Genomic DNA, 12,500 nt, shown 5'->3' on the forward strand with positions numbered 1-12,500 from the left:
TATTCAGAGTTTCATTTTAGTGTCTGTGAAAAAAGTAAGATTTTTGTTAACAATTTTAAAAGTCCGTTAAAAAAAACTGCAAGGTTTTTCGTGTTTCGAAAGCAACTTTTTCTTCATCCGTAACTTATTTCAAAAAGTTATGGTCGGTGTTATTTTGGTGAATGTTACGCCTCTGAGGTCTCAGTTAAAGCAATGGAAGCCTGCCGACATTTACCAATAAAGTGCTCATTTCATTCAGAAAATGCTGTTTTGGAAAAACACGAAATGTTTTGGAAAGCGTACTATATCAAATGCCAAGTAACTCAGAAAATTGATAGGCGTAAGTTATGAATTCTGATGTGGATCAGGCTCGAAGTTCCCTTATTTTTTCGCAAGGTTGGCTCTCATGATGGCGACAAATGACATAGCGGTATATTTTGAGGGAGTAGGGAGTACTTTTCTGCACTGCCAAATTCAAATCCGAAGTACATTGTAAAGTTGGTTTACCTTTTAAAGCTTTTTAAAGTTTACACTTTGCAATGCCATCGTCCTGCCATCTTTTAAGGCAGGAACGGTAAGAATTTTAACGTCAGATCGTCAGAAAGGAAAAGCCGTCTTGAAAGCCAATAATATTGCACGCCATGAACAACTTTCTTAATATACTTATGGTTTTGCATAATGCTTATGCTGTCTTTTGACGAGAACTTTAAAAAGGTATAGGTGAGTGCAAACTCTTGAGAGTACATTAGGGTGAATAACGTGTTATTTTGTACATGCATAGAAGAGCCGGAAAATCGAAAGCCAACGGAAAGAAGGCGAGATTCTTGGAAGGAATACCTGATCTAATGCTTTTGCCAAAGGCGTCCCAAACGCACTGTAAGCGCTTATTTAAGAATATTGCGTAAAGAAACGATTTATAAGATTCATCTGGGACCAATATTATTTCGAAACAAATTCACTTTATCTGCGCTTATTTTGGAGAAATGAAATGAAAGGAAATACATAATTAACTACAGTTCCAATGTCGTCTTGAAGCGCTTTGGGCAGGTGGTTTTGCGATACGTCTTAACCTTCATTGTACTGCGGACTATGGCTGTACATCGATGTACACTTCGGCGGCTTTCATGGTAGAGGAGGATTTTCACCCGAAAAATCGGCCTAATCGGCCTTTTTTCTACTCTCTCATAAAAATCGGTAACAGCCGGTGTAGCACAGACATCTAGAGACCGAAAAATCCGATAAACGATCTCCGGAAAGTAAAACACATTTTTTAAGAGCAACGCAATGTTTTCTCTTGTCTGGGATGCGTGAAGATTTCAGGATGGACACTGGTGTTGAGATCTGCTTTAATTTTGGCTTTCATGTACAGTATCGTAGTTCCTTCATGCTTAAAACCTTAAAAACCTTGAAACTTACCACGGTTACAAATCATCTGGCGGAGTCCTTTTTTATTACGAAGGATTAAATTTGAAGAGTCGTGTCCATATGTTCCTATGCACTAATCCCGTCTTGCAGTTAAAATTTAGTATTTTTAGTACTTTTTTTTTTCAGCAGTTTTTTGACTTGGGTAATTTTTGATTGCGTGTTTGCTTATTTGGAACAAAATTCGTTACATTGAGGGTAAGTTCTCGTTGAGATCGAAAAGCTTTTTGATTCAGTTGATTTCCTGTTTCAGAACATTTTAGTCCTGTTTGCGACACTTCGATGTCATTTAAATCAAACAAAGTAGACTGAAAAATCTTTAGGTAATAATTATTGTAAATGATAAAAGTATTTTGTACATACCTATATTTTGTACTTCTTGACAATCTACAAACTGGTCTTCAAACTATTTCTTGCTTCAGAAAACCTGAATATTTAAACCTACAATCGGCGACAAAATTGTTGAGACGTTATACTCAAATAGGGTAACTTCAGAAACATAAGAATCCGCACCCCTCCCCTGTCCCCTCCATTCAAAGTTGGGACGTTTCTTGTTTTCCAAAGGTAGCTCGAACAGTGGCGCAACATTGCATGGAGGGGATGGGGGAGGAAACGCTATCTTTTCCCCTTTTAAACGCTATCTTTTCCCCTTTTAAAGTCCATTTAGGGCGAAGTGTCTCAACTCATTATGCCGCCGATTGTCTTTTTCAGTTAGTATACGTGACAGGTAATGGCAAAAATAGTAATTTTAATTACTATTTTACTTTCAAAGTTGTAAAAAACTTTGAAAGTAAGGATTTAAATCACAATTGCGGCGCCTCCTAGAAATCCGAGGAGTTGATATCACTTACATATGTTAAAACAGTGTCTTGAAGATCAAAGAAAAAATCCGACTATGAATGAACATGACGGTCTTTGCAGCATGATATTTGCAATTCCACCAATCACTGTTATTAGTGTAAATTAAATTCTTTTTAGGTACACCTGTAGCCAATTTATTGAATTTCTAAATTATATAATCTACGTGTCGACAACTTAAGATTGTCTTCGACTTTTGTCCGTGAGCACGTGACAGCTAAAGGGGCATTATTGCAAAGATCTCTTACTACTTGGAAATCCAACGGAAGTGTTTATATTTACTGATATCATAATAGCAGGTAGCTATATGAAAAATTTTACAAAAGGGGCATAGGAAGGAAGTGGACTGAAACTTGAAAGCGTCTGGCGAAGTTTTGGAGATATATATACTGTTTGGTTCGAGAAAAAAAAATAAACAATTCACAAACCTATGATCATGGAGTGGTTCTCTTCAGTTGCTAATCAGGAACCATGTTCTACATCAGCTAGTGCCCCCTAAAAACTTTTTGACTAGCTTACTGACGTGTAAAACTTCGGAGGCTTCTCCTGATGATACCACCTTGAAATATTTTTACCTGTTATTTAACCGGAAGACGTAGGTAGTTAATGAATTTATTTCATACCTGATACAGTAGAGTTCCAAGATCAGCAGTCGTGAGAAGTCTCTTCCTTAGGCGGACCTCTCAGCAAAGCGCCAACTATTCCTCTTTTATTGCAACTTGCAAATCGGCGAATTTTGATTAAAACGCTGCTTCTCTTTCATTTATTATAATCTTTTCGCCTATTGTTTTTTCCTTGGGTTACATGCAGTTTTTAATTTTGCAAATTTATAATAAACTAAAATTCACTTCAATACGCGGTATCGAGTGTTAAAACGATAGGCGAGAAACATCTTTGAATGGGTAATTGCATTAGATCGATTTTAATAGTTAATTTTAAGCTTGAAAGTTGAAATAAACTTCAGGCAAATTTGAGACCCAAATTCCCAATGTGTGCCTACCACCAAACTGCTCAGTTTGTGTATTCGTTCTCTTGTCAGCTTTCGTTTAATACGGAGCCTTTCATGATTTAACATGAACTCATTGTCGATTCTTGATGTGCGATTGACATGTTCAAAGGTTTTGAAATTAAGGTTTTTGAAAAACACCGCGGAAAGAAATATAGACGTTCAGAAAAAAAAACAAAAAAACAAAAAAGGAAGTTAAACCTTTTCGCGCGGTCTGCGAAAAAAAAAAATAGAGGTATAACAAAAAAATCCCTTTGGCACTATAGTACCGCGGCTGCATATTACTGTTGCATTATTCTTGTAAAACATAGCAGGGAAAATGAAATCTTGAACAGAGAATTGAGAACCCTAGAGTTATGTGTAACACAACTACAGACTTGAAAACTCAGCTACCACAATTGACATGTTAAAGCATAAATTTAACTGTTCAGACATCATGGTAAAGTTTCATAGCATTTATGCGAATACACCCATCATCAAATGAAAGCCACTCATCCAGATAACCGCGGTTTGGCTTTGAACCACGGCGAATCTGAGAACTGAGTGAATGTCGTGAGCCGATGACAATCGGAAAATATTTCTATTGGACTCGAAAATATCCGTCTCGTAGAACCCCGGAAGCTTAGGAAAAGGTAGAGCAGTAGCATGAAAGGGAGTAAAAGAAAAAACCAACAGTAAAAAATAGGGAAAAATGCCGAAAAAAAAAACCTGACTGAGCCAGTACTCGAATCCGGTAGGGACAACACGACAAAAAGCATATTCTCGTAAAAACACTCGTGTAACATGAAATCATGATTACCGATATATTTTGACGGTAAAAAGCCTCAGCTAAAGAGCATTTCCTCGCATTTGAAGAGCATATGACTTACACAATCGTCTGCGAAGTGCGAAGCAATACAAATGGTCTCTTCTATCATTCCAGCTCTTCAAGAGCTAAATCGATCGAAATATTTCGAAGCTGATAGACCCAAATTACTAAAATAAATAAATATTACACCGACAAAAATTATCTGCCGTTGAAAATTATGGCCAAAGGGAACGGCCTCAAAAACAACCGACTAAGTTCGCCTAGAGAGATATATACCAGATTCAGGAGCTGCGGCTCGCGTTACTCCTTTGCGAATCAAATCGGGTTAGTGACGATTAGTTTCGACAGGTCCGAAAAACAACTGCGTTTTGATTGGTTCCGATAGCATGTCTTTGTTACTTGTCCCCTACGTTCGTGGACCCCATGCGACGATCAGGCAACAGCGTCCTGCGCAGTATAGCCAACAAAAAGCAATGGAAAGTGTTGAATTTGAAAAACTTCCAGGCTGGGATAAGAATTCGACGGAATTTAAAGAGACAGGTGGACTTCAAGCAGTGTATCTAACAGGATTCGTACAGATTTTTGGATCCAAAATCCAAGACGGTTTTCCAGACTTTTTTCCAAAACAATTATTTCTTTTTTCAAACTCAAGGTTATCAAATAGGTGATCAATAGAGACCTTAAAAAGGAAGAAACAAAGCTTTTTTTAGGTGCGCTGCAAACAAATTATTTGTCCAGACTTCATCTCCATTTTCCAGTCTTTTTCCAGGTCTGGAAAATTGCTGGGCAAACAATAATTCAAGACTCTGTACGAACCCTAACCTACTAAACGTCCGTCCGTTTCGAGTCGCTAAAGCCATACATAACATGTTACTTTGGACAATTTTAATTTCAATGCAAGCTTTTTTTCTTTATTTCCTTCTTTTGCATTCACACTGTATTTTAAATAAATTCATTCACTCTCTTTGGTTTACAATTTAAGCATCTAATGCTAACTGGATATGTTGTAACGTATCAAACACGCTTTAAGTATTTTCTTTACCACTTTCAAATGCCAGGCAAGTAAATCCTCAAGTAAGTAAAAAAATAAAATAAGTGAAATCCCGCAAGTACTGGCCGCTAGTTCGTTGTTACACAAAAATAAATTTTACAAATACGTTACGTTAAGAAATTAAATTTCCAGGTTTTTAATAAAAATATAACTCGCAAAACTTTATAGAACAACTTAGTAGCCAAAAATAAATGCATTTTCTATTTGGTTTGTCCTTGCATCGCACCACTAACCTGCGATCAGCTACTGTTTGTTTTGGGAGAGGACAAAAATGCTTTTCAGTCCCGGAAAAAGAAATGAAGGTAAGAAGGGCATCATTCCATTTTTTAGACCACGATATATAAAAGACGGTCAAAGGAACAAGATTTTGTATGGAAACAAGCTCCCATAAAAACGAAATCCAGTAGCACACTGAGACAGAACCAGATTCCTTATTAGTAAAAAATGTACACGAAAGTTTTACAGATAATAGAAAAACAAACAAAAATGTCACACTTCAAAAAGATCGCTACTTTGTGTCGCATAAAAGTGCCACACCACGCAAAATCCAGTGATCGGGATGTTGCGAGGTCTTGAGATTTAAGCAGAATATGTAGGTCAAGTCTGTGCGCCTTGGTTTCTTATACACAGGACACTCATAAAACTTCAGCGCATCTTTGTTATCTTTCGAGTCTTTTGCCATAGCAGCCGTGTTAACCGCGTAAACGTGAACCACAGGAAGAGCGGTAAACAGAACCTTAGGCGCGGGTTCCATGAGCCTGCAATTCCTACGATCCCAGCCAGCGCCATCCAGAAACAAGCCATGCACGTAAACTCCTTCGGCAGGGGCTGACGAAACATCCTCCTTCATCATCTTAGTGACGTCGTTGGCAAGAGCAACGTTGTCGAGCGCCCATCCTTTGTGTGCACGAGTAATTTCTTGTCTCATAGCTGTCAGGAAACCCTATAAGAGGAGAAAAAAAGTACCTCGATTTATTGAACTGCTATAAGAATTATGACAACATAACATAACATAACATAACATAACATAATCTTTATTTAACGTGGGAGAAACACTTAGCTAAAGCTATTTTGCAGGTTTTCCACAAATCAATATTAAAAAAGAAAGAAAGAAATATGTACATAGAAATGTAAAAATATAAAATATCTAGCATCTAAAATTACAAAATTAGATAACTAAAATTGAATGTTCCTCACTTGTTTGTTAAATTCTAGACCTCCAGCTCTTAAACGCAATTCATTTGGAATACTGTTCGCAACAATTACTGACGCTCGCAACAATTAAAAAACAAGGTTTAGTTTGAATGGGCATACTTTAAGTTTCTCCTCAACGGACTCAAAAGTAAGATCGCAGCATGGACCATTCGTCAATTGTACTTCAAGTCAAGTACAATAATTAATTTAAGTAAAACTTTTATAAATCCAGATCGTATACTTCACACGACACTTGTCACACAGATATGCATCACAAAAGGAACGGAGCTATGGAATTCGTCAAATAGTACTCGTAATGAGAACGGAACCGTCTCGTACTCAGGTCTAAATGTTCTTTATATTTTAGTTAATGGTAGCACTCGGTGCCATCTCCAAAAAATATTTCAATCAATGAATGCCTACTAAGTTCCCAAAAGTTGTAATTGTCAGAAAAGGATTTTGAAGAAACAACGAAGAGACAGGATGTCAGGGTGAGAGAGTGCATTGATACCGCTGAAGTTGTAATTTTTAGGGTTTGCTGTGATATAAAGTACAGAGATGGCGAACATTTTTTAACTCTGTATAGTTTACTTTTCCACCCATCTTTGGGAACATTTAGCTACCAACTGACACGAAGTCGCTCGGTAAAAGCGGAGACCGTAGTCTTACCTGAGGATTGAAGAAACCAGTCATCCAGAACACATTGGGCCTGCCTTCAAATAACCAGGACGAAAACTGATTATTGCGCTCAATCAGTTCGGTAAACCAAAAACCGAGGGTGGTCGAATCCCAGGATATCTGTCAGAATGAAAAAAGGGTAAGTTTAAGAGACAATTCGATTCCTTGAATAATCTGACTAGGTTAGTAATTGTTCAAAAATCAGGGCATTTGATCGTTGATAGTATTTCATAACATGCTCACGACCTAGCGTTTAAGCAGTAGTATTACATTAAAAAGGCAATAGATGCTTGTTACTCTATCCCGCTATTCTGAAGGTCTAGAATCAACCTCATTTTTCAGCCCCCAACGCGAAATTAGCTTTGAGGACAGAAAGTCAGATTCAGCCTCCAGTGGAACAAAAGTGGGGAAACAAACAGCCATGTCAGAAAACTATTTTAGCCACCTCTGGGACTCATTTTAGGGAGCCATAACAGCCATTGACTATTTTAGCCCAAATTCAGGTAGCCGAATTAAAACATAACGAGGTACCCTACCTTTTTCCAAAGGCCAGGCACTCGAGCGTCATAAATGTTGTCCAAAGCGTCCTTAAGGTTCTCGCTCATAATGATGGTTCCATCGATAGCGAGTTTAAGATCAACCAGTGTGCTCCTCACAGCGGTTATCACTCTCTGCATGCGGTCAATTTCTTGCCGAAGGAAAATATTCATGGAGGTCAGCGCACCCATTTTCTGGAGACGCGCTTTCACCTGTTGCGAATTATGGAAAGAAAGGTAGGTCAATCAAAAAAAACAACAACAAAAAAAAAACATTAAAGCACGATCTGACACATGACGTCCTGCTGAAGCGGTCGTACAGTAAAATTCGTAAACTGAGAGCGCTCTCTTCAGAAAGAAGACCAAAGTAAGTTCGCAGAACTAATATAAAGCACAAACAATTGTTAATGAAGCTGGCATTGACAGTATATGATGATTGTAAACGAAACCGAATGTTCTTGCTGAGACTTGCAATTTTCATGGACATCTTAGACCTGCGGGAATTTATTGGCCATTTCAAGATGAGCGGTAGACTGGGTCGGTAATGTATCGAATTGCATTATGGGGCTAGTTGGATGATGAATGTTGATCCAGTCTCCAGCACAATAGTGGAATTCGAACCAACACCAATCCAGTCTCACTCCCAACCTCCAATTGACCAATAAAGTTCTTAGTTATTCGTTAAATAACCAGGATCTAAATGATACTGAGGAAGTGCACATACAGCTAAAATCTTCCAACACAAACACTTTTAGTGAGTTAAGCAATAGGTCATTTGCGAGTTCCAGGAACCGTCACTTGGAAGTTGAGGCCGCGTGCAGAACTTTCACGTGAGAAGGAGTTACGTTTGCAAACAACCAAAAGAAAAGGGAAAAAAAATACAAAAGAAGAAAAACTAGAGGAAACCCGAAAATGGTCAATTGCAGCGAAAAACGAAGGAAATACTAAAAGCTGTGAAAAAGCTTACGCAAGAACGAGCACAAGATAGCACAAGATAAGTAATATTCCAGGGAAAGTGCCTGACCTCGAAAGGAACGTAATCCGGCGGTAGCTTATCCAACATTTCAGTGGCTTGACGCGCTACAAGTGATTCACGAGTTTCTCCTGATCCTCCAGCGCTGTCTTTCGGTTGGATATTCACAATTGTTTCCAACACGTCTGAAGTGGTCTTCGTTTGGTATGTTATATCAGCGTTCGGGTGAAGACCAAAAACCTGAAAAAAGTAAGGACAGTTTAAGATATCGAGTTAGCATTTGTATGGAAATGGGAAAAGTTTAATACATGATCACGTGGGTTATATCAAGTTTGAAAATACGAGTGTTAAAAATATGAGGGTTACAAACTTAGTAAAACACAAATTGCTACTTTATTCTGATCGGGCGCGGTGTGTTAATAACTTATTTCCTAGAATATCATAGCCTTACTCTCAGCAGTATTTGACAGGATTTAAACGCATTCCTTAACCACTTTCTTGCTTTTTCTCTATGAATTTGAAAGACTAATTTTACGATAGTTGTAAAAAAATTGTAGGAAACTATTGCCATGGGGCTGATCTACGATTGAGCTTTTTTCGTGTCTTTTTCATGAAGTCGGGAAATAGTCAGGTTGTATATTTTTTTTTTGAAATAGGGAAAAGAAGAATTCCTGCTCGTGAGAGGCATACAGAAATTTAGATAGAGCATGATCTTATTATACACTGGCGGTGTACCTCTTCAGTTAAGAAATAATTACTATTCCTGAAGCAATATCTTAGAGCCTTTGTTATAGTTGGGAGCAGTTCAGTTTAAAGTCCTGCTAAAATGGTCTCATCACGCTGAACTGCATTAGTTGCAGATTTAACCCACGGTGGGCCACATAATCATAAGATAAAGAAAGGGTTTCCGTTACCCTACCTCTGGCGTATCTGACATTGGCATTTCATCAATGTGAGCCTTAAAATCAGCGATCTGTGCACAGCGAGGGATATTGTATCCTTGGTAGAACTTAAATGTGTCTTTAAACATTTCCTGACTGAACCATACTCGTGCGTAAGTGTTGAGTAAGCGTTTGTCAAAGTCATCAGTGACACGCCCACCATATTGGACTTCACCAAGCATGTAATGTACTGTTACCCACGACACGCCCTGGAAGGAGAAAAGGTGAATTTGTTTAAAGAAGCTGTGACGCGGCTGTCTAGATTCTTTTGTTTACCCTTCAAAACTTAATATCAAAACTCAAATTCTCATTTGTCGCCCCTATACGTTTACTATAGAAGTAGCGGGGAGAAGTTCCTAAAGTATCAATAACTGGACAGATGATCTGTGATCATGTCTTTAATTCTTGTGATTTGCCCGTATTGATGCAGATATTAAGCATTGATCTTAATAAGGTGAAATTTGATGCTGATCACTCTTTCTGGCTTATAGAAGTAATGTTGCCAGCTACGCGTCGTCTTTCGCTAAGGAACATGTAGTTACCGAAGAAAACTACTTATAAATGGCAAAATTACAGCTTTAAATAAACAAGTTTGTCTCACCAGAACATTATCAAACGTTACAAAAAACACAAATGAACTTTGAAAAACTGTTAGCCCAACGAGTCTCCGAAAACCTCAAATCAATCCGTGTAATTCTTTTTCGAGTTCGTCCATTAGTGCCTTCTTATTTTATGTTTGCTTTGTTGTTTATACCTTCTCTTAATGCTTTAAGAAGTTATCGTTTTGTTTCACTCTATCTGGTGGCAATCCTATTTGGCGGTAACAATATCAAACATCCAGCTAGATTTACCTACAGAAGCTCATAATGAAATTAATGGGAAAAAATGAAAGATAAATAAACATTAAACTCAAATCGAGTTCAAATTTGCAACGAACTGTCAACGGCTTTCTTCATGCTTTTTTCAAGCAACGCTTGGTGCAAAACACTTACCGCTTTGGGGTCGATATCATCCAGATGGTTCTGAATAAACTGCACAGAAGCTGTTAAATCAGCAGAGTTGAACTCATAAGGAATATTCCATCCTAAAGGACCAAACTTACGACGCTCTTGTACAATGGTGTGTAGGAAAGCTGTAGCGTACAGCATGGGCTTCCACTGGGGCATGTTTGTGACATCAAGTTGATCCTAAGGATAAACAATATACAAAAACAATTTTAATTCAAGCATTGTTTAACGAAATCCCTGGTGATCAGTCCATTACTGTTTACAAAACAGGCACACAGTCTTGATTACAAGGAAATATTGACGCTAAGCAAGTCATGGCTGGTGAGAGTTTACATATGACTTGGTGGGAAAGTGGCGAGATTCTTCCCAGGTAGTCAAGTAAAGCAACGAGGGGGAAAATATCAATCACCACACATGAGGCAGTATGGCAGAGAGGTCAAAATACCGACTTTGCCATTTGGACGTCTTGAATTAAAGTCTCGCCCTGACCACTAGCTGGATTTGTTTGTCAGTAGTCCCAAGTTCACATCCTCGGCCTTGCTTATAAATAGCCAACTGGTTTGCCCCCAGTCTTTGTTATTAAAAATTACTTTGGTATACAATTGATGGCAGCACCCGTAGACACTGCATAAATGATACCCTAGTCTCACATTGTCTGATACATATTGAGCCTCGTCTGATTGTTTCCTAGTCAAATTATTTTTAACCTGAATGTGAGGCTGTCGATGTACAAGTATTGTACCCGAAATATCGGCGCCATTCGCGCGACACGTCCATGATTTTTAACTACAGACCTGTGTGATGCCAGCGTAGGTTCTCTTCAGACCCGCTTTAATGCCTTGCGGAGGTTCGTTGGTAAACTTGATAGACGACTGCAGAAGAGTGATGGGGAACTTAGGATGAACCTCAGTTGTTATCCACAGACGGAACTTCTCATTAACATTCTCAGTTGACGTAATCTGCAAAATAAATAACAAGGACAATGGAGAGGTTAAGCATCACGTTTACGTCAAACGGCAAACGCGAATTTGTACCACGTGACCAAGTTTCCCCTCGCCTACTGTTCATTATTTCTACACATAAATTAGTAATTTCACGCAATTTTTTTAGAATATCCAAAAGAATTTTCTAAGGTGTTTTTATCTGCTCATTTTCTATTTTGAGAAATTCTCAACTTGAATCTGAAGTTTGCCGTTCGGCGTTTACGTAAAGGTTAAACTCTCTAATAACGTCGATTTCCTGAGCGGGACTAACCATGCCAACAATGCTTAGGACGGAAAACACCAATGCAAGCATGAGTGAGGTTCGCAACTCATCATTTTCACATAAACCATAAGGCACCTTGTTACCCTCCAAAGTTTTGCACAACAACTGACTTCGATTTCTCTTGGGACGACTGTAATACCCAGGAGAAAATAGAAGCAATGGTTATGCAAAATTTCGAACGGTAAACAAGGTGCATTATGCAACAATCACAAGTAACCATAGTGTTACTAATTTTCCCGCCCAGTAAATCAGCACCATCGCCTTATGAAGACCAGCATTAGGCACTCGAAATCATTATCGAGTTCAAATGCAAAGTGTCTATGTGAGAACAGCAAGCTTATGGTTAACATTACGCACACAAAAACACTATCGATATCACAAACAAATTGCCTATCGTGAGACAAACGATTAACGAGCCTATCGATACAATAACTGTTGAAACTCAATCTAGAGGTTATTGGAATGGATAAATATATCGAGACGAACTTATCCAAGCATCACTGTTAGGGTAAGCGAGGATACTATTCTAGGCAAACCGATGTAAGGCAAATTATCGCTGCCGTAAAAAAATTAAATGTTTTCTCCTACCGTTTCTAATAACTCGTCCATAAAGTTGAGTCCCAGGTGACAGTTCTGCAGTAGCACCCAGCCTCCCTCGTTCATAAACTGAGACAGCAATCTTCGCGCATGTACCTCTTGACCTTGACCCATGGAGATGGCTCGACAGTCTGAGATGGACGAACAAATAATTGAGAAATGATTGCAAATAACTGCGTTTGAT

General features: G+C 38.4%; 1 protein-coding gene across 1 annotated transcript in view; it reads right to left on the reverse strand.

Annotated features, from left to right (window-relative positions):
• Positions 1 to 4,960: 4,960 nt before the first annotated feature.
• Positions 4,961 to 12,500, reverse strand: part of LOC140953798 (dynein axonemal heavy chain 5-like) — an 87,507-nt gene continuing 79,967 nt past the window's right edge. Inside the window, exons 87-94 of the mRNA XM_073403184.1 lie at positions 12,308 to 12,447; positions 11,248 to 11,412; positions 10,439 to 10,633; positions 9,425 to 9,655; positions 8,557 to 8,745; positions 7,533 to 7,745; positions 6,988 to 7,116; positions 4,961 to 6,067 (exon numbers count right to left, since the gene is read on the reverse strand). Of these exons, the coding sequence (XP_073259285.1) occupies positions 5,633 to 6,067; positions 6,988 to 7,116; positions 7,533 to 7,745; positions 8,557 to 8,745; positions 9,425 to 9,655; positions 10,439 to 10,633; positions 11,248 to 11,412; positions 12,308 to 12,447 (1,697 nt within the window). The 3' untranslated portion in view covers positions 4,961 to 5,632. The remainder of the gene's footprint in view (positions 6,068 to 6,987; positions 7,117 to 7,532; positions 7,746 to 8,556; positions 8,746 to 9,424; positions 9,656 to 10,438; positions 10,634 to 11,247; positions 11,413 to 12,307; positions 12,448 to 12,500) is intronic.

This window comes from Porites lutea, chromosome 1, assembly GCF_958299795.1.
Source record: "Porites lutea chromosome 1, jaPorLute2.1, whole genome shotgun sequence".
Taxonomy (NCBI): Eukaryota; Metazoa; Cnidaria; class Anthozoa; order Scleractinia; family Poritidae; genus Porites; species Porites lutea.